This window comes from Artibeus jamaicensis, unplaced genomic scaffold, assembly GCF_021234435.1.
Source record: "Artibeus jamaicensis isolate MK-2021 breed Jamaican fruit bat unplaced genomic scaffold, CSHL_Jam_final contig_432, whole genome shotgun sequence".
NCBI lineage: Eukaryota > Metazoa > Chordata > Mammalia > Chiroptera > Phyllostomidae > Artibeus > Artibeus jamaicensis.
In genome coordinates this window covers 14,926,194-14,948,223 of record NW_026521828.1, presented here as the reverse complement: position 1 = coordinate 14,948,223, position 22,030 = coordinate 14,926,194, and the positions used below count along the sequence as shown (strand labels likewise).

Sequence of the window (22,030 nt, the reverse complement as noted above, 5' to 3'; positions counted from 1 at the left end):
CAGAGGGGCTGATACTGACAGAGGGAAGGAAAAGGGATCCCTCACAGCCAGACTGTGAACTCCCTCCTCCACTGAGGATAAGAAGAAATGAGATTAAACAGTCTGAGATGGGATTTTTAAACGGAACTAGACTTCTAAAAACTGAAAGTGACTAAAACTTTTTGGAACCTACCTAAAAATTTAACTCAAACGTGAGAGAAGGAAGTAAGACCGAACAGTAGTTTAAGCTATGGTTTGAGAAAAATATATTGTTCAGAGTTACATCTCACTAGAATGAGACCCCTAAACAACTGGTTACAACTATAACATTCTCATATTCCCTGGGAAATAAGGAAACTGGTCTGCTTGTATATAAAAGACATTTTGAGGTATATGTATGTATATAGTGGATGTGTCTGTTTCTATATTTAAAATAAATGTGTAAATACGAAAATCTTTTACTTTTAAACTCTCAGTTTACACACTGTCAAAGATAGATCCTAGATTCTGTTTCAAAGACCATATGTATAATTTCTGTCTTTCATGCGTGTCCTAAAAGCCCATTTGAGTAAAACCATGTTGGGTTTAAAAAACAAATGGGCATAAAGAGAGTCTCCCAAAATGTTAAATATCTGTAAGTTGAGTGCCTATAAAATCGAGTATGATTTCTATGACAGAGCCAGATTAATTCAAACTGGCATTGTGAATAACTGAAGTGTTACCTAACAGGTCACCACTGAAGACCAGTCATTTTCAATGAGCTAAAGGTCAGTACGCTATAACTAAAACAGTGGAGAATACAAATTCATTTTTGATTTCAAAGGCCCTTCTGGATATTATAGAACCTTAGGCATTCTTTTGAATGGCTGCTTCCCAGCTCTGAGCTTTAGTTTCCTCCTCTGTGAAACAGGGATTGCAGCTCTCCCTTCTGAGAGTTCACTACATGCCACCAGCATCTAGGTCAACGAGTACAGTGATGTTACTGCTGACTGGTGACTCCAGTATCCAAGTACCTGCCACACTGCCTGGTTCATAGAAGAGACTCAGCAGGTATTTGTTGAGATCCATTGAAAAGTTACTAATGTTCACTATTCTTCAGGGTTTTGTAACTGCTAGAAGTTTCTTTAGGTCCTTTACAGAGACATATTTAAAAATATATTGCTTAACAACAGTAGCTAACTATTCTCTAGTTACCACAAATACCTAAAAACCATGAAAGGCAGCCCTTCCCTCTTCTGTCTTTCTATATCTCAGTGACAGGCACTGACATCCAACCAGTTACTGGGTCCAGAGCTCTCAGGCCTATTCCTGACACCTTTCACTCACCCTTCCTAGGCAACTTATCAGGTAGCAAAATACTTAATAAGTGGTAGCTGTTATTATCACCTCCATGTTCCAGGTGAGGAAACTGACACTGGGGATTGTTAGGGAATTGGTCTACGAGAATTCTAGGGAGGGATACAGAGAACAGTGAATAAAACTTAATTAAAGTTGAAGGATCAGGGAAAGCTTCCCTGAGTCTTGATTTTACACTGAGGTGGCAAGGACACACGGATATGAACCAGTAGGTGGTGGTGTGGGGGGCAGAAGGGAGATGGAAGCACACCTCAGAACGCGTGATCCGAGACAGAATGCTTGGTATGTCCTAGGAACTTGGCTTTCAGTGAGCCTTTCCCTGGGTCAGGCACCACATCGGTTGCTTTGCATATGCATAAAATCACTTAATCCTCAGAAAAATCATAGATGCCACTATTTGCTCATTTCTTATATTAGGAAATTTATAGTTAAAGATACAATAGTATCTGTTTTGTAGGGTTGTTGTAAGTACTAAATATAATAATGGATATAAAATGTACTTTTCAGCTGCAAAGCAGGGGGTCCTCTCCCTTATCATATCATTACTGTCATTAAAAAAGTATGTGCGGTTGACGGCTATGTGACAGGCACTGTCTAGGTAGCTAGGATACAGACCTGAACATGTATGGTCCCTGCTTTTATGAACATGCCTTACAAAATTAGAGTGAGAGAAATTAATTTTAAGAAACCACCCAGAACCCAAATGCATATAAAATTTGGCCAGAAGTGAAACTGAAGAGGACTCCCCCATGGGAGTCAGTCAGCAAGGATCTGCAGGATGAGCGAGTAGGTGTTCACTAAATAAAGGAGGAGGGAAGGTGTCCTGTGCAGAGGACAGCGTGGGCAGAGCATGAGCTGCAGGAGGGAGCTTGGCTCCTGGGGGGTGCGGATCCTAGAGCAACAGGAAGCCTGAGTCACTGTCTGCAGTTGGACCATGCAGGGCAGTGCTGGCCACATTAGGAACTGGGATATGACGTTAATGGTGATGCTTCCCTGGGAAGAAGACATGATTCGATTTTTGTTTCCTAAAACCCACTTGGGCTACTGTGTGGAGAATGAGTGACAAGAGGAGTGAAGTACTGAGCCCTGTTAATAGGGTACTGCCACTGTGGAATTGGGAGAGAATGTATTTGCATATTCTTTCCTTTGTTCACTCAGTCATTAAGTTATTCTCCAAACGACATACAAAGAACAAATCAGATAGTCATCTCAGTGCTGTGCTATCCAGGGCTTTGATCTAACACATCACAAATCTACCTTCACGCTCATTTACTGAGCCATCCATTTATCTGTCCATCCTTCAACACATCTGTCAGTTTAAAATGTACTCAATATCTAGTGCATACAGGCTGCTGTTGTAGACACAAGATACAAAGATGAATAAAACATAAGCTCTACTCTGCACTTTAGTAACAGGCTGATGTAAGAGACAGAGAGGAAAACAATTTTAATATGACTAGATAAAGGCTAATGGTTATATTCACATACAGAAATGACTAACTGGTAAGCCAAATGATTCATCTTATAGGCTTTTTTAAAGCAATATAAAAGAAGAAGCAAAATTTTCCTATTCTAAACACAAATATAGTAGAGATTGGTTATATTGCCATTTGTTTTCCATAGGTCACTGACAGGCCTTGCTGGGACCAGGGACTGATAAAATATAAATGCAATAAGAAATAAACACAGGCACGTTTTTAATGGAGAATCTGTAACTAGTCAAGTATGGCTGTTATATAGTAAAGTATTTTTTGTTAAGCTTTTTAAAAGCAGAATAATAATATGGTATTATGTACCTTTTAACATGTTTTATGTTATTAGACAAGAAGTGAAAATACTGAGATCTTAAGATCAAGAATCCATGGTTGAGGCCTGGCTGGTATGGCTCAGTGGAATAAGCATTGGCCCACAAACTGAAAGGTCACTGATTCGATTCCTGGTCACAGCACATGCCTCGACTGTGGGCCTGGTCCCCAGGCTGGGGACATGCAAGAGGCAACCAACTGATGTTTCTCTCACACATCAATGTTTTTTTCCCCTCCCTTCCTTCTCTAAAACAAACAAACACAAACAAACAAACACAAACAAACAAACAAACAAACTCTAAAAGAAAAATCCGAAGAGATAGAAATTTCTTTAAAAAAACCATGGTTGACATTAGAGAAGTATCATTAAAAATGAGCTAGATTACAGCAAGGGAATATAGTCAATAATATTGGAGTAATTATGTATGGTACTGGGGGTACTGGAAATACCAGGAGAACACTGTGTAAAGTATATGATTGTCTAACTTCTATGCTGTACACCTAAAACCAATGCAAAATAATATTGAATGTAAATTGTAATGGAAAAAAATTTAAACTTAAAAAATGAACTGTATTAGAGCATGTGGATAAAGAACCATGGCCACCTTCTCTGCTTGAGAAGCAACCATCAACAAGTTGTTGCTATTCTGTTCTTCATCAATCCACTTCTCTTTAGAAGAAGGGGATTTTGAATGGGTCATTGTATCAGAATGTAACAAGCAGCCTGGTGATAGCTCTTCAGGTACTCCTCGCACTTTCTCTCTCCTTTGTCTCTGGGTGTAACTAATGTGAAGGAATCAGTGGTGCACCGTTTCTCTGCAATAAGTACACAGATGCATTGGACAATGATATCTTCTGACACCACTGGTGACCCCTTGCTTCTGGTCAAAGTCCCAACATAACCCTTGGAACTGAATTATTTTTTATTTTTATTTTAAAGATTTTATTTATTTATCTTTAGACGGGAGGAGAAGGAGAGAAGGAGAGAAATATCAATGTATGGTTGCCTCGCATGTGTCCCTTGCTGGGAACTGGTCTGCAACCCAGGCATGTGCCCTGACTGGGAATTGAACCTTGATCCTTTGGTTTGCAGGCCCGTGCTCAATCCACTGAGCTACACCAGCCAGGGCTGACCTGAATTATTCAGTCAGCAACCCCTGAGAGTGGTGAGGGGGCCTTCCTGGAAGCCCTCAGCAGCTTTTAGATCACGGACAAAATGACTTGAGGAATTGCTGAAACAAAAGCCCGATTTTAAGGAAGGTATGGTTATATTTAAATTAGTCTTCGGTTGAAGAACAGAGTATACATTATTAATTTAATAGGATAATACTTTTATGATTATTTGCATTGTATTTTTACTACCTGCCAACAAGCCAAGCATAGTTTTTTTTTCTTTTTTTTTTTACTTCTTCCTATCTCTCTCTCTCTCTTGCCTGTTTTGGAGATGAGTAGCATGAATCAATTTTCAGGAATGTTTTATTCCCTTGTATTATTTAAACCCAGATTATTCCCTGAAAAGAGGAGATGAAAAGGCAACTACTTGACTTGGTTTAGGTGGTAAACCACTTGGCAATACTGGAGATTATAATTTCAAACTCAGGAGTCTATAAAATTAGTAAATATAATAGCTTTCTTTAAAAAATAATAGGCCCTGGCTGGTATACCTCAGTGGACTGAGTGTTGATCCCATGAACCCCAAGGTCGCCTGGTTGATTCCCACCCAGGGCACATGCCTGGGTTTTGGCCCAGATCCCCAGCTGGGGGCGTGGGAGAGGCAAATGATCAATGTATCTCTTGCACATCAATGTGTCCATTCCTCTCTTTCTCCTTGCCCTCCCCTCTCCTCTCTCTAAAAATAAAAAAAAATAATAGCTAAGAGTTGCTGACTACTGAATTATGTCATGTTCCAGGCAATGTGATAATCTTTTTAATTATTTTAACATAACACTGTACACTATTCTATGGAACATAATATAATTATAGGTAATATAATGATAATTATTCTATGGAACAGAAAACCTACTCTCATGTAGATTAAACCTATACCATGGACCTAGCTGGAAAATGGCAAGATTTAAACTTAACAGTCTATTTAACTTCAAGGCTCTAAATTCCTCAGCCATTTTGCTGTACATTAATAATCATTTTCATTCAGCATACAATTACTAAGTGGCAATTATGTGCTACTCTGGAGGAGAAGCAAATCAAACTTTGTACATTCCTCAAGGATTTACAAGTAAGAAAATGGGACAAGATACAGAGATGAGGGCATTGTAATTTCAAAACCCAATAAGGAAGGGGCACTACACTAATTGGGAGGATTCCTCTGGCAGTTGATCTACATACAGATGAACACAAATGATGCTCAGAATGTGAGAGAAATGTCCTCTCTTATGGGTGAGGCAGTCTGGTGGTTAAAAGTGGACTCTGGAGGGAGGCTGTCAGGGTGCAAATCCTCGTCCTGAGAATTGCAGCTGTGTGGTCTTGGGAAAGTCACATGCTACAGTCCTTCCAAATGTTTTTTTTTTTTTTTAAGCAATAAAAGCAACACCTACTTTACAGGGAGGTTTGTGAGGATTTGTCTGTCTGTCACTTAAAATAGCACCTGGTACATAATGGTAGCCATTATTGATGTTACTCTGCAGACCTACACATTTTCTAGCTAGTATGTATTTATGAAGTCGGGCTTTTCTTTCCTCAATGAACACATAGGAATTGTGTCTGATGAACTTTTATTTGACCTGTTTATGCACTGATTGTTCTTTGTGGGAGGGCTGTTTGTTTTCTGATCTCTGACCATTTCGATCCTTTCTTGGAGAGCATCACCGATTTCACTTAAGAAATTCTCCTTCAATTTGAGAGACTTAACTGTCTTCATTATTTGCTGAAAGGCCACCACTCTTAGTGTCACATAAAGGATATTTGCCAGTCTGAAAAGAAAATGTTTTGGAAGGAATAAAAGCAGAGAGTTGGTTACATGAAGACACGGCCCTCTGTTTAACTCCTTGTGCCTGCTGAAGCCTGCCCACTTCTAAGTTCCCTCTGTAGGTCATGGAGTTATCACCATGGAAAGAGAAAATGTCTCTCTTTCATTTTCCAATTTGCTATAGAAAATGTTCAATAACATGAGGTCCAGGGAAGTTCCTTGAATAGTATGAGTTAGGAGGATAACCAAAGTCAGCACAGGCCATGATAAATGGATTTAGAAGTGCATTAAGCCCTTTCTCATTTTTTAAATAATGTTATTGAGACTTGTGGTTTCCATCCCTGGGTAGACGTCCAAATCATCTGATATGCTTGTTAAAAGTACAGACTGGTCCTTGCTCTCTACCCCTCCCACCAGCTATCTCCCCTTCATGTCCAGTAATCTGCTTCGTTAAGTCAGAGGAAGGCCATGGAGTTTTTATTTTTAATGGCATTGGGAATCATTGGCTAAGATTATACATGTATTCATGAGACATGGGCTTAACTTAATAATAATAAGACTCTTCTTTTTTTTCTAAATTGACATTGACAATAATTTTATTTGAAAACCCAAGATCCAATTTCACTCTCCTGCTTTCCTAAGTTCTGATAAAGAAAGGTGAGGAGAAAGCGTTAAAAAAATCAGTCATTGCTTCTTAAGAGTCACAGAAATCAGATTTTTCAAGCTGGAAAAGATACTAAAAATACATTTCTTCATTTTGCAAACATAGCAGCAACCTTCTCTGTATAATGATTACAATGAGATTACTGAGATCCACAGACATTGTGACTTCCCAAAGCAAAACTGTTCACTAGAAAAATATCTTGATTCTCATTTTACTTCATAGTTGCTTTATTTCTCCAATAAACACCTAAACAGTGGATCTGCTTTTCATTTTATGGCATGTAAGTCAATCAAACCAAGTGCATTTTTTTAAATGTGAGCATAGTAACTACAGTAACTACATGTATCATCCTTCTTAACAAATACCTATCAGAACCACATTTGGAGAATTAAATAGAATCTTACCTTCAAGAGGCACCTTGACATCAAGGCCATAGAATAAAGGCAAGAGAGAAGAACAAGAATAGAAACAGAAACTGCAGAAGAAAAAGAAGAAGATTATGTAAATCTGAATTTCGATAGTGCCATTCAGGTAGTACAAAACCTCAGCTTTTCCACATTGCTTGTCTGATCACTTCTCATATAATACCAAGTGCCTATTGTTTCAAAAAACATACCTGTTATTTGTCTACTGGCAAAGCAATGGGATGAGTAACTGGTGTTCCACTAACATCAACTCGTTGTTTTAGAATTCTGAGGGTATCTTACAGATAACTGGCCTAAGCCCCTAATTTTAGAAGTGAGAAAAATAAGCATAGGGTGATTAACCAACAGACTGACTTCACATAATTTCAAGGCATAGTGACGTTTAGAACTTAGACCTCCTAAATCCTACTCTAGTTTATGTCATTATGTCTATTTTTAATGTGTGGGAGGTGATTTCAGGTACAATATAATCAGAGCATACACTTAATCACTCAGTGTTATCTATCACTGTGTGGTTAATGTGCCAGGTTTTAGGACTAAGGCACAGCAGGAAGAATATTAATATGCAGGTCAACATGTGACAAATACAGTGGGATACTCCAGAGGGAAATGGGACACTATCAGTAATCACACCAGGGCAACAGGTGTAAACTGGGTCTGTTCTGCACAAGTGAGTCTGTGTGGCCCCCTGTTGGTGTGAAGTGCACTTATACACTGGTGGGCGCTTTGGATGGTGAACGTACAATGCTGTTCCAGCCTGCCTGATTTGTTGCTCTTCACCAAGACTCTTCACTAGAGAAGCAGGTACTATGATGGACCAACAGATTCCTGAGTGGCATGAGTATATAGCCAACTTTATACCGATTATAAAAGGTCATGGGGCAGGGCAGTTTTCAAACAGATTTCTTTGGTGACTTACTCTTACAGAGCCAGGAAGTCTTTTGCTTTGTTAGCCCTCTTCAGGAGCATTCCGTTGCACTTGACATCTTGTATGGCATGGAGGACATTCCCGTAACAGACATGTTATTTGCCTATTTCTTTTAATGCCATTGCTTATAAGTCTTTGGCTTCACTATGGCAGCATTGTATGAACAAGTTATAAATAAGGTGATAAGATCAAGGTATTGGTAACTACTCTATTCATCTAAAATGCAGAAGGTGTTCTTTTCATTTCATTCCTTGAAAATGGAGAGGGATAGGATGGCGCCTGTAGCAGGCAAGAATGGAGGAGGACAGAAATGGAAGGCTTCCACTGTCCCCAGGAGAAGGTCAAACAGCAGCACTTCTCTCTGGGCACGGAAAAGGAGATGCCCTGCATTTAGTCTGCAGTGAGATTCTGAGCCTGTGCTGTGTGGTGGGCACACCTCTGGCCCTGATTTGCCATGGATTGGTTACACGATCTTGGAAAAGCTGTTCAATCGCGGAGCGATTGTTTTGTTACCTGTGTAAAAGGGGACCATAATGTTCACTGTATCTGAATCACAGAATAATTATGAGAACCAAACAAGATGATGGAAGTGGAAGTGCTCTGGATATGGTGGAATGCTGCACATTTTGGGCAATTTTGCTGTTTGTAGTTATCACCTGATTTGTATTAACTGTGTGCATGGGAATTAGGAACAAAGAAGGAACCTAATATGTACACTAAGAGGGAGCTCAAGTATCCCAGGGGAAAGAAAAAAAGACTGCCTCTGAAATAAGGAGCTTTAGCTTTATTACCAGACTTGCAGATGAGTAGAATGCAGGTCAACTGGGCAGAAGAATAGAAGGTACCCCTTTTACTCAAATCTCCAATCAGAAACAAACTGGATTTGATTGTCTTTGAAGTGGCTTAACTTACTACTACAGGTGGAACATGTTGCTTTGATAGCTAAAGAATCCTTATTTTCTGTTAGTGCCTTATGTCATTATCCTAAGCATTTAAGGTCAAACCTGGGAAATGAACACTCACACGGCATGCTGAACAAAACATAATCCTAATCTCCCTCCTCCCAACATTTCCATGGGGTTTATGAAGGGAATGGGCAGGGTGGTGACATTAGCAAATATAAAAAAGATACACCCTTTATTTATTTGTTTTCTCCAATTGGATGGGGACCAAACTGAACTAACATTCTGGGGCAGAACTGCCTTAACCTGGACTATCTCCTTGAGCCAGGCCTATGGCTATTTTGGGTTAGCAGAGAGAATGACTAGAGCCAAAAACTCGCCATTCAAAAATGTGGGAAATGGAAGACCTGGCATGTCCTTGACAACCAGGGAAGCTTCAGAGCAGTCCCTGTTTTCTGGGTCTTCTTGCCGAACACCTGGGAAATTAGACTAAGTCCCTGGTTGAACTTTGCCTCATTCAATGCTGCAAAACTAAAGCACATATTTCTGAAATGAGGACACATCAAATTTAAAATTTTGCAGAAGTATACTTTCTGTTTGAAAGTTTTAAAAATTATGCTTTTAAATTTGACATACACTTTTTTAGTGATTTCTAATATTCACATAAGAGATCTAATTTGTTTCTCACGGACAGGAGGTGAAGGCAAGTGTTATCATCCTTATTCTGTAGATGTGGCTTAGACACAGGGGGTGGAATCACTTACCCAAGGTCAAACAGTACCTGAGACCTGACCCACATAAGTATCCAGGTGACTGATGGTCTGGCAAGTGGCCCCTACTAACTCCACCTCACCACATACACATGAACAATCACCGAAGTGATTTGGGATGAAACAAATTCTAACCACTGTCTTAGAAATGGCAGATGGTTTCCTATTTCCTTCCTGGGTGGCTATAAAAGATATTGCAAAGCAACCATATGATTTTGCAACACAAGGATCAGACACCTACTTCCAGGCAATCAGACTGGAAATCCTGGAAAACCTCTGGCCATCTTTGCTGTGTTCCTCGGCAGAGAGCTCTGGCATCAGGGGCAGGGTAACTTTTTGCTGTGCAAGGCTGTCTGCCTCACTGCAGCTGTTCAGCGTCCCTGCACAAGCACTACCCCACCCCTTCCCCACCACCCCACCACACACATCTGCGATCGTCTTTTTGAAGAATTACTGTGCTTTATACAATACCAAAAAGTACTGGCTCACTTGGAAGAAGCAGTGACTCTTTCAGATCGCTGGGGGCAATGACACGAGGAGGTGACATGAGGGCACAGTAATCATATATTGATCTAAATTTCTGTATATATTTTTGAGCTGAAACTGCAATATCAGAAATAAGGGCTGTTTATGAATAATAATAGGATTTTTTTAAGGTGCTAAAAGATTTTAAAAAGAACATACAGTAACAACTCAAAAGAAACTTTTGAAAATAAAATAAAGATGAAGAAGAGGAAACTGAGAAAAGAAAACACAGAAAAGAATGGGAATCAATACAAAGGCAGGAATGTCAAGGCTAGCTTACTGTGCTAGAATCCTGGTCCCTGACCCAAGGAGAAGTCCACATCTATTGGGTTGGCCAAAGAGTTTGTTTAGGTTTTTTCTGTACAGTGGCTCAGGAAGTGCTTACAGCCCTGGCTGGTGTAGCTCAATGGAATGAGCGCAGGCCTGCGAACCAAAGGATTGAAGTTCAATTCCCAGTCAGGGCACATGCCTGGGTTGCAGGCCAGTTCCCAGCAAGGGATGCACGAGAGGCAACCATACACTGATATTTCTCTCCCTCTCTCCTTCCCTTCCCCTCTAAATATAAATGAATAAAATCTAAAAATAAAAGTGCTTACATGTCCTAACTTCATTTGAAACAATTTTTTAGGTTGTATTGTGACAGCTGTCATATCAGCATGCACTTTTGGAAAACTTATCAAAATTGATAAATTTTTGTGCAGCCATTTTAATATTGAAGATAAAATAACATAAGCAACATTTTCAGTGTATTATGCTTTATTATTTCATGAAAGGTAAAATGCAACTGAAATGCAAAAAAAGAAAAGGATTTATGCAGTGTTTGGAGAAAGTGCTGTGACTGATTGGACATGTCAAAAGTAGTCTGTGAAGTTTCTTGGTACTATTGACATTTTGGCCAAATAATTCTTTGCTCTGGGGCTGTCTTATGCATTGAAAGGTGTTTTAGCAGCACCCCTGGCCTCCACCCACTAGAAGCCAATAGCAGGAGATAGTCAACATACTGCAAACATTCAAATCAATAAAATTCCTGGTGTAAATGAAAAATTTGTCCTTTATTTTACAGAAAAAAAGCCATAAGGACTTTTTGGCTAACCCAATACTACACCTGCCTATGCAAAATACACAGTCACTGAGAAGAAAGAAAGAACATACCTAGTCTAGTGAGTGACACTGACATTAATTTCTGATTAAAAAATAAAAAAAATACATATTGAACTTAACACATACCTTTTCTTCTAAGTCCTTTATCTGTCTTTTCTGGATGTCTGTTTTATCTTCTAAGTCACGAATTCTCTGAAGAAAGAAGAAAAAGGAAAAGCATTAATGGACATTAAGGTGAATAAAAAGATTATTCACCAACCTAAAACAGTCAACTTCCTATAAAGACATTAGCATTAGCACTAGCAGCTGGAAATATCACATATATGTTTTTCCATATCCATAGTTGCATTTTAAAAATTAACTGTTCTTACAGTGGAAAATTACTGACATTGATTATATTAAAAAAACATTTGCTAGCCCTTTCTACTGGGTCTATCCCCGCAGACACCTGCCCTGTGAGAGTTAGAGTTCTCACCCCGCTGTCCTCGGGCTTGGTGGTGGGACCAGTATTGGCCAGGGGTGTGTGGCTTGGGGGAAATGCTACATTCTAGGAGAGACAGGAGTGTGAATCAGAACTAGTGAGCAGGAAACAGATGCCATTATAAATGATTTGGATTAAGATTTTTGGCTGTCTGTTACTATAGTAAAAAATGGCTAACACAAATGTAAACAACCCTATTGTTTATCGCTAACCTTACTTTTCAACCTTATTTTACTGTTTCAGGGTGGAATTTCCTCACAAAGCATGATTGACCAGTTCTCATAAAGCAAAATAGAGTTCACACTTCCATAAACATTTCAAGGGGGAACTGATAAATTAGGGAAAAAAACATTAAAAATGCATATTTTTACACAGAATTACACAAATTCTGAAGACAAAAAAGTTCTAGGACTATTTCTGAATTTATCTGTCAGCCGTACAATAAAATTCCAGTAATTTAAATAGTGTGGATTTGAAATCAACATTACATAGACAATTATTTCCAAGAGAAAAGTCTTCACATTTCTACCTGGCAAGCTAAGCCATTTATGTTCAGGGCACATGGTTCCACAGTGTAGGAGTGTTATTTCATGCCTCTCTGGGGAATAATTAGAAAATGGAGAACTGGGATCTGGGAAGAAACCACTGGAAGTGGAATGGGGTGTTAAAATAAAAAGAGAGCTTTTTATGATGCAATATGGGGAAAAAAGGGAAGCTAGATTAGAGAATACTTGAACTTGGACATTATATTTCCCTTCCTCTAAAACAGTGGTTCTCTATGGGGGATGATTTGGCCCCCCAGTAGACATCTGGCAATTTCTGTACCCATTAAAAGTTAGTTGTTAGTTAGGTAGTGAATTTATTTTAAAGTGTAGAACCCTGTGGTTTTAGTACATTCAGTTACCTGGACATTTTAAAATCACATGTGATTACTGGTCACAATGGGGAATGGTGGTGTTGGTGTCACAAGCACCCAATGGGCAGAGGCCAGAGATGCTGCTAACTGCCCCAAAATATGAAAATAGCCCCCCACCACAAAGAATCATTGGCCCAAAATGTTAGTAGTGCAGAGACTGAGAAGTCCTGTTTTAAAAGAAAGGGGCTAAAGTGCGTGTAGGAGAGGATGGGGTGTTTTGGTCAGAGATCATCAAGGCTGACCTTGAAATGATACAACAATGAATGTGGAGGGTGTGTGTGTGTGATATGTGTGCTTGTGTATATTTCATGTTCTAACACTACACAGTAAGAGAACAAAATGGCTGGATATTTCCACCCTGAGTGCACAAATAATTCCTTGGTATGTCTACTGGATGTGAAAACTGCATCAACATAATCAGATACATGTGAGATTACTGTAGTATCTATTCAACTACCAAGTCTGTGCTTGCCGGGCAACTTCTTACTCATTCAGGACTGTGCTGGAAGTAACAGAGAAGGCAGGTAAAACATCAATTAGTTCCTGACCTCAAGGAACTATCGGACCTGGGTGGGGGGCAACATTTAAAACACAGGGGAAAACAAATTCAGTAGAAGAGGTAATCAATGGCAAAACCATCTATAACTTCATCACCAATCTCCAACACCTTGTACAGTGTTCAGCAAAAGAAGCTGCCTATGCATATATATTAAATGAGTTAGTTAAGGTACACTGTGTGATGGTTGCTTTATTTCTTTTTTTCTTCCCATCCACTTGGCATCCAATCCAACAGGAAATGCTGTCATTAGTACATTCAGTTACCTGGACATTTTAAAATCACATGTGATTACTGGTCACAATGGGGAATGGTGGTGTTGGTGTCATAAGCATCCAATGGGCAGAGGCCAGAGATGCTGCTAATTGCCCCAAAATATGAAAATAGCCCCCCACCACAAAGAATCATTGGCCCAAAATGTTAGGTTGAAAATGAATCCATGTTCTACTTCCTTTTTATCTTTACTACTACCAACTACACCAAGTCCCTGCTGTCCTTCATCAGGGCTGGGATGATAGATAGCTCACTGCCAGCTCTTCCTGCTTCTAGTCTTATCCAGTCTGTACCCATCTACCCCTGCCGGTGTGAACTGTTAGGATGGCAAATAATCATGGTACTCTACAAGTGTAAAGGGGGTGAGGAAGGGGACAAAGGGAGAGTTAGCTGAGTTGTACTCAAAATATAACCCAAGCTCCTTCCAGGCCCTACATCATCTGGCCCCATCTTACCTCTCCAACTTCACCCCATATCAATGCCACCTTGGCTCTGAGTGCTCCTGCCATACTGGTCTCCTCTGTACTCCCTGAATATTGCAAACACCCCCAACACAGCCCCTACTCTCCCAATCTTCTGGAACATTGGGTCTGATTCCCTGGGCTTTAGACGTTCTCAGAGAGGCCTTGTCTGACCAGCTGGTCTAAAAGTTGTCAATTCTGCTCCTGAACTCATACACGCTGTTGCCACTCTCTGAAATTGCCTTGGTCATTGTTGATTGGTGTTACTGCTTTTTCCCTCTTTTCTGGGAGGAAAGATGAACAAAACAAAATAAACCATCTCTTTTGTAAGTGAAGTATCTTAGATGACTAAAAAAACCTTAAAAAAGATGACAAGGTTTTAATCATACATTTAGATAATTACTTGTCCATCTTAGGAATAAATACTTCTGTGGTTCCATGCCACAGCTCCTGATTTGTTGAAATTAATTAAATACTTTGTAGCATAAGAAATTTATGCAGAAGATATGTTCATTCCCTGGTAACAGGAAAGGAGGTCTGTAGTAATAATGATGCCACAGAATCTACTATCAAATGCTTTAAAAACTCTTTTTAGGGTCAAAACCTAAACCTTTATGATGGACAATGAAGGGGCATTATAACAAACATGCATACATTTATCATCTCCCGAACAAATGGTTTCTGAGTTTCCTGTTAACTTGGGGAGTCTGTTAGCCTATAAAGGTCCACAAAGGCCCTGGCTGGCATAGCTCAGTGGATTGAGCGCGGGCCTGCGAACCAGAGTATCGCGGTTCGATTCCCAGTCAGGGCACATGCCTGGGTTGCAGGCCAGTTCCCAGCAGGGGACTCATGAGAGGCAACCATACATTGATATTTCTCTCCCACTCTTTCTCCTTCCCTTCCCCTCTCTCGAAAAATAAATAAATAAAAAATATTAAAAAAAAATAAAGGTCCACAAAGCTCCTGGCTACATATGAAGTATGCTAACTAGTCAAGTTGTCCATGCATTGTTCATATTGGTGTCATAAAATAATCCCTGTTCCTTTCCCACTCACCTTGATCTCTGATGACCATATGCTTCTTACTTCTTATATAACCCATTTGGATTTTGTACCAGTCACTTGTTATAACTTCTGAGTACCAAATATTATAGCACTTCCAATTCTGGAATTCTTATAGAATCTGCTTTTGCCCTATTCCTTACCTGCCAAGGTATAACATGATGAAGAATTCTGGCCATACACTGATATGGGTGTCTACATTGAGCCTCACTGGTCTGGATGTATTATATAAATCACATGACTCAAGCTGCACTGGACAGTATGTATGTGGTTATGTACACTGGCCTTGGAGACAGGCGAACCTGGGCTGGGATCCTGGTTCTGTTGCTTACTACTATCTCTGTCATCTCGGGCAAATCATTTACACACTCTTATCTCTAATATACCTCTTGGGATAATAAGGAAACTTACTTTAGTGGGATCTTAGGAAGACTAAATGAAATGATGTCAGTGGAGCCCTTAGTTTATTTGCTGACATGAAGCAAACACCAGGAAGTGGCAGCTTCTAAGCTTTGTTATTGTTGCACTTTGTTCTGGGAATAAAGAGAAAGGCCCTTGTGTTCTTTTGCCCTATTCAGGTTACTAGGTTACAGACTGAGGTGAGCAGCAGGATGAAAGCATTATTCCTGTCCTGGAGAAAGTCCTGCTCTCCTGCATAACAGAGATGATCAGGATGAGATGAGATGATCCATGAAATTCATGACCAAATAGCTGCAAAAATCATACCAATAGGCAATGTTTCTAAAATGTCAATTTTCACAAGACTGAGTCATTGCAAAATATCCATCCCTTATCTGAATGCCGTATAAAGCAACAGTTATTTATTTTACTCTCTGAAGATAGCTTCTACCTCCTGGGCTTCTACATACCCATATCCAATACCACAGACTTAGTATGAAGTGTCATTTGCTTAGTACCAACCTTATAGAGAAGTCACTCAATCCTCACCTGATGGGCTTGCTGTAGGAGCTCCATTCTCTCCTGAAGAATCTGACAGTCATACTCTCTGCTCTTCCTCAGCATCTGCCGCCGTAGCTTCTCTACTGCGGTCCTCAACTCCTCCTGCTGTTTCTCACTTAATAGTTCACCAAATTTGATGACAGTTTCTTGCTGCAGAGCATTGTACAAAGTAGCTTCTAGTTCCTGAATTCTCTGGCAAATAAAAGTAGAAAAGTCTAACTTTGGAACTTTGAATGTAGATGTGGTGTGAGTGTGTACATACGTGTATATATGAGAACGGATATATTATTTTAGTCTTCCAGGATCATAGCAGTAAAATAAATTTCATAGCTTATCCAGACTAACTACCCTTTTGGTAATCCCCTTTATGAGATTCCATAAGAATTATTTAGCCAATACGTTAACTTCTTGGATGATGGTAAATTTGTTCTTTTTCTTGAATGACTTCCAATTTTTAGAAAGTTCCTACTTTGTTATAATAATTGTACATCCTTCTATTCTCAAATGTAGCTGGAAACAAGTTTGTTTTCCATTTGATAGCCCTTCAGATACTCAAAGACATCTACTATGGGAGCCATATTTTTAGAGAGAAATAGTAAAAAATCATCAAAGCTGGAAAAAAAATACTTGAAATTAGAGTTAAATTTCATTCACAAAATGCTACTTCTCGTGTACATGACGTACCTCTGTACCTAAAGATAGCTTTACAATCTCCATATTTTTATTAAAATAAAATTTAGGAAATTTGATCTAAAAATGGCCTAGAGTCTTTAGAATTGGTCTTTTTTTTTAATTAAAAATTCCCTCTTTTTTTAGATGAAGAGTCTACTTTTCCTCCTATTGAAGTGTTTTGTTTTAAAACATGCTTCAGACATCTTTAGTGAAAATCTACAATCTTACTCCCTGTGACTTTGACAGAGGTTAAGTGGACATGCCCTGGTGAGGTGTGTTTCCCTAGGTCTTGTCTTGGACTATGCAGATCTTATCTTTCTAAAGTTAAAGATTCTAGTCTGAATGAGCAGACAAGATGGGACACACAAAGACAGAGCTTCATCTTTTTAAGTATTTTAAGTGCCCTTAGAGGAGGCAACAATAAAGGGAGGGACGGGAAGAAGCATTTCCCTCTTTATTACCTAGCAACTAACTCCTTCTCTCTTTACCCCATCAAGTAATGCTCAGAGCCTCTTATTAGTTTTCTAGGGGAATTACCAATTCATCTTTGTTGTAAGTAGAATCTAAGAGCTTCACTGTTTTCCCAAAAATGACGCAAGCTGCTTCCAGGAAAGAAGGCATTATAAGAACCTCTACAAGCAACTCCTTGAAATGTTCTTCTTTTAAGTTTGCTCTTTTTCTCTTGAGTCATTGTGAATAATTGCTGGGGGGCATAGGAGTAGGGGAAGTTCATATGGAGAGAAGAAATGCAAGCTATACTCCAATAGCAGGAGTTACTTATGATGACTTTTGTACAGGGCAATGGACCAACTGTGCTCCTCAGTCAGTACGATCCTCTATGGGACAGAAAAGGGTGCAGCCCAGTTACTGACATAGCCTGATCTGTGGTAGCTGGGTGATGGCAGTTAAACCCACAGTGTCTGTAGTCCCATCTAAATGCCACCCACTTACCAATATGGGCAGAGTTTTTTTACTCTCTAAGCCTTTGTGCCCGCATATGTAATACAGGGATAATGATATCACCTATACCTCACAGGGCTGCCATGAGAAATAAGTAAATTAAGTGTGTATAATGAACATTAAAGGCTTTATTTCTCTATCACTCAATTAGGCTCCCAATTGGATTTAATCCATTTGCTCTTTAATCTCCACTGCCACACAGTCTGGCTTTCATTAAAATGTTACATAATGGCATGCATTTAATTAAGAAATTTAAAGGTACAATTAAATATTTATTATTATAAGAATATTGTAACATCAAAAAGCTAGAGATATATTTTCTGAAATAAGAAATGGAAACCACTGAATAAATAAACCATTGCTTAGTGTGGTTTACTGGAGTACGGGCATGATAAATTAAACAGGATGCTTTCCTCCACAGCACATAATGGAAAAGTTCTGTGTGTCTTGATTGCTTGCTGCACCTACCATATATGCTTGGTCGAGAGCTTGTTTTCTGTAGTCCAGCTCTTCTTCCAGATAGCCTTTGATTTTGCAGAACTGTTCCTATAAAAAAGGGCCATGTTGATAAATAGAGGGCTTAGTTAACCAGAAAGTGATATATAATTGTATTGATCAATGTTTTCTCTAATTCCTGTACAAGACAAATCACTAGTATTTGTTGGGTCATTGATTTTGTCTGTTAGGGAAATAGTTCAACTTCCATCGCCTTACCTAGAGAATGTGAAAATCAATGGAAAGGAGGATAAAAGACATAATGAACCATCCACACAGAGAGTTCTAAAGGGTTTGTATGCTAATTCAAGAGCATGTGATCAAGGATAGATTTTGACAAGATAAACGTTACCTAAAAAGTATATCTGCGCAAATATATTATGATATTGTATTTTGTAAGAATATTATGAAATATAGTACAGCAGAGTTGTATAATAAAAATATCATCCAAAGTCATCTGTGTAAGATTAGCAAACACAAAGATAGATGAGAAATTAGAGTGAGGCGGCAATTCCACCCACAACCACAGTGCAACTTTTAATGAGTCTCTGCTCCTGCTGCAAAGCCAGTGTGACTGAAATCTGATGTTCCCTTACTGTCCTCAGCTTCGGTGCACATTTTGCCATTAGCATTTAAGAATATATGTATCTTTATATGTAATACATCCCAAGACCAGTCAATTATTTCTTTGTGTGTATAACTGTCTCCAGGCCATAACCACCTGCATGAGGAACTTCACTGGTGACTCTCCTGGTGACCTCAGAGCTCCAGTGCCTAGAATGGCACCCAGGACACGTTGGCTGTGTAACTCGTATTTGTGCATTCAAAGGGTTTTTAAGGTATTTTCAAGACAAACAGTCCTTGTTGTGTGCTTTGAGTTTAGAAACTAACCTCTTCATAAAATTTAAACCCTATGTAAAATATAAGCAAATGATCAATAATCTGTCACATGCTATATAAATGCAAGCTCTTCTTATTATAAGATTCCCTAATTTGATAATAATCACTACTTGTTTTTTTAGTAGTAATAACATTAACAACAGTATAATTATAAAATTCTATAATGTATTGCTATGTTAATAATGGCCAATTCCTAGGCTTGAAGATTTTTTAAAAATAATTAGTTATGGTAAAATACACACAATGTAAAGTCTACAATCTTTTTAAATTTTTTGTTTTATTTATTTTATTTTTAGAGAGGGGAAGGGAAGAGGAAGAGAGGGAGAGAAACATCTCACACTTTCTCATCTCGGTACCTGGCCCACAACACAGGCATGTGAACTGACCTGGAATTGAACCAGAGACCTTTTGGTTCACAGGCTGGCACTCAATCCACTGAGCCACACCAGCCAGGGCAAAATTTATCTTAACCATTTTTAAGTGTTCTCACTGTCATACAACTGATTTCCTGGGCTCTTTCATCTTGCAGAACTACAGCTCTGTAACCAACTCCCTTCTCCTTCTCCTCTGAGCCGCTGATCACTACATTGTACTTTCTGGCTCTATGAGTTCGACTGATCTAGATACCTCATGTAAGTGGAATCATGAAGTATTTGTCTTTTGATTGGCTTATTTCACTTAGCATAATGTCCTCAAAGTGCATCCATGTCACAGCATTTGTCAGAATTTCCTTCCTTTTTAAAGGGCCATTAGTATTCCATTGTATGTATAACCACAGCTGCTTATCCATGCATCCACTGATAGATAAATGTGCATTGCTTCCACATTTATGCTACTGTGAATAATGTTGCTTTGACCATGGGAGCGCAAATATCTCTTTGAGACTTTGCTTTCAATTGTTTTGTATGTGTACCCAAAGATAATATTGCTGAATCATACGGCAATTCTACTTGGTACTTTTTTGAGGAATCACCATACTATTTTGCACAGTGGCATTACATTCCCATTAATAATGCACAAGGGTTCCAAATTTTTCATATTCTCATCAACACTTGTTATTTTCTGTTTTTTTTGGATAGTATCCATCCTAATGGGTGTGAAGTGGCTGAGAGATCTTTAAAACCAGAGTTACACCCAAAATTTCTGCAATTTTTGCTATAATTACACATGATAAAAATTATTTAGCCTAAGAGAGAAAACATCTAGCTGGAATTTCTTCAGCACTAGTTTTGGCAATATTACAAAAACACAATGTGATTGCTTTGGATAATGCTACTTGACACTCTTGGATGCTTCTGGGAACCCTGTTCCACAGGCTGTACACAACAATGAGAAGGCTCCAGACTTTCATCACTGCCAAATAAAACTGGTAGAGGACAGTCATTTTCCTTTCACTTTGTCAATTTTCCCTCAATTTTACAATACCTCATCTTTCTACGCACCATGTCACTTTCCAATTCCATCATTTTCTGGTGCAGGGCGGCCTCTGCTCCTTCGATTTGCTGGATCCACTAAATAAGACAAAAGTGTGGACATGATTCCTTGATATGGTGTACACGGTGTTCTCTAGTGAGGGGCTCAGTCGCTTTCCCTTGCATCTAAGAATGGAAGTGAAAACTTGGTGCACTCTATCTCTTATTTCAGAAACAAGACTATAGTTTTTCTTTCATTAATTCATTCATTCAACAAAAGCGCTCATTCATGTCTTCCATGTGTCAGGCAATGTGCCAGCTATGATGGCAACCATCACATTTTTGTTCAACAAAACATTTTTGCCCTCATGGGAGGACACCACGAAAGGCTTTGTTAGGAAGTGACAACTATACTGGAATCTGAAGAATGAGTCAGAGGTGATAAGGCAAAAACGAGGGGCAAGTTCATTGCTCCAGAAAGGATGCCCAATACTCCATGGTTGGGGGGAGCATGATGAAAGAAAGACTAGAGAATTAGCAATTTTTCAGTATATAAAACAAGACAGCTAAGTGTTGAAGGATAATTTTTGTTGAGTACAGACGTTTTAATCACACAAAAAAACTTAGAAATTTTCCCTAACACTTAAAATACATCATTCTGTTACATGGTATTCCTGTTAGCATTGATCAATACCCTGAATAAATTTAGACTTTGAATATTACAGGGTGAATCCACCACATATATGACTTAAAGGAACAAATTATTATAGTGCATCACGAGGTAATTGGGCATAATAATCAAGTGTGTGAGTTCTAGGGACAGATTGCTTTGGGTCCAAATCCCAATTCTAGCTTTTCATGCTTGGAAGATTACCTGATTTCTCTAAGGCTCAACTTTCTCATCTGTAAAAATGGAGTTAATAATAATGGAAGATGAAGATGCATTTCATGTCATCAGGGAGAGCACATCCCAGACACCACTTCACATGTAAATTCTTTAACACACATCCCTAACAGAAAAGGCATTTTTCCTTTTAAAGAGTAACCAAAGATTTCGACATTTTGGAAAATTAGCACTAATAGCCTGTGCTTTCTGATACCCAGTCCGTATTAAAGTGCCTGCAGCTGTCAGCAAACAGCTTGGTTTGCTTGAATCAAGATGCCAAAAAAAGAATTTCACTATTTCTTAAATACCTTTTTACTTTATAGCAGTCCTTCCTTCTCCCTCTGCCACTTTTGTCTTTAATGTCATTGTTTTGTTTAAATTGACTGGCTCATTTGGCCTGTAGAACTCCCTCATCTCAGATTGGAGTAAAGCTGATTGCTTGCACATGGTTTCGCTTAATCTGTAGCAATTTTTATATGCATTTAGGAATTAAGGAAGCATCCAAAGGGACTTACACAGTTTTCATTTTATTCAACCATGTATACATGACTCTCAACCATGTGTCAATTCTGAAGACACCCTGAGCACATGCAGCCGTTTATCAGGCTTCTCTCCA

The 22,030-nt window shown here is 39.0% G+C and overlaps 1 protein-coding gene across 1 annotated transcript in view; it reads right to left on the bottom strand.

Annotated features, from left to right (window-relative positions):
* The window catches only part of JAKMIP2 (janus kinase and microtubule interacting protein 2), a 135,452-nt gene that overhangs the window by 2,031 nt on the left and 111,391 nt on the right, over window positions 1-22,030 (bottom strand). Inside the window, exons 17-20 of the mRNA XM_037161894.2 lie at window positions 20,559-20,627; window positions 18,190-18,267; window positions 16,078-16,281; window positions 11,508-11,573 (exon numbers count right to left, since the gene is read on the bottom strand). Of these exons, the coding sequence (XP_037017789.1) occupies window positions 11,508-11,573; window positions 16,078-16,281; window positions 18,190-18,267; window positions 20,559-20,627 (417 nt within the window). The remainder of the gene's footprint in view (window positions 1-11,507; window positions 11,574-16,077; window positions 16,282-18,189; window positions 18,268-20,558; window positions 20,628-22,030) is intronic.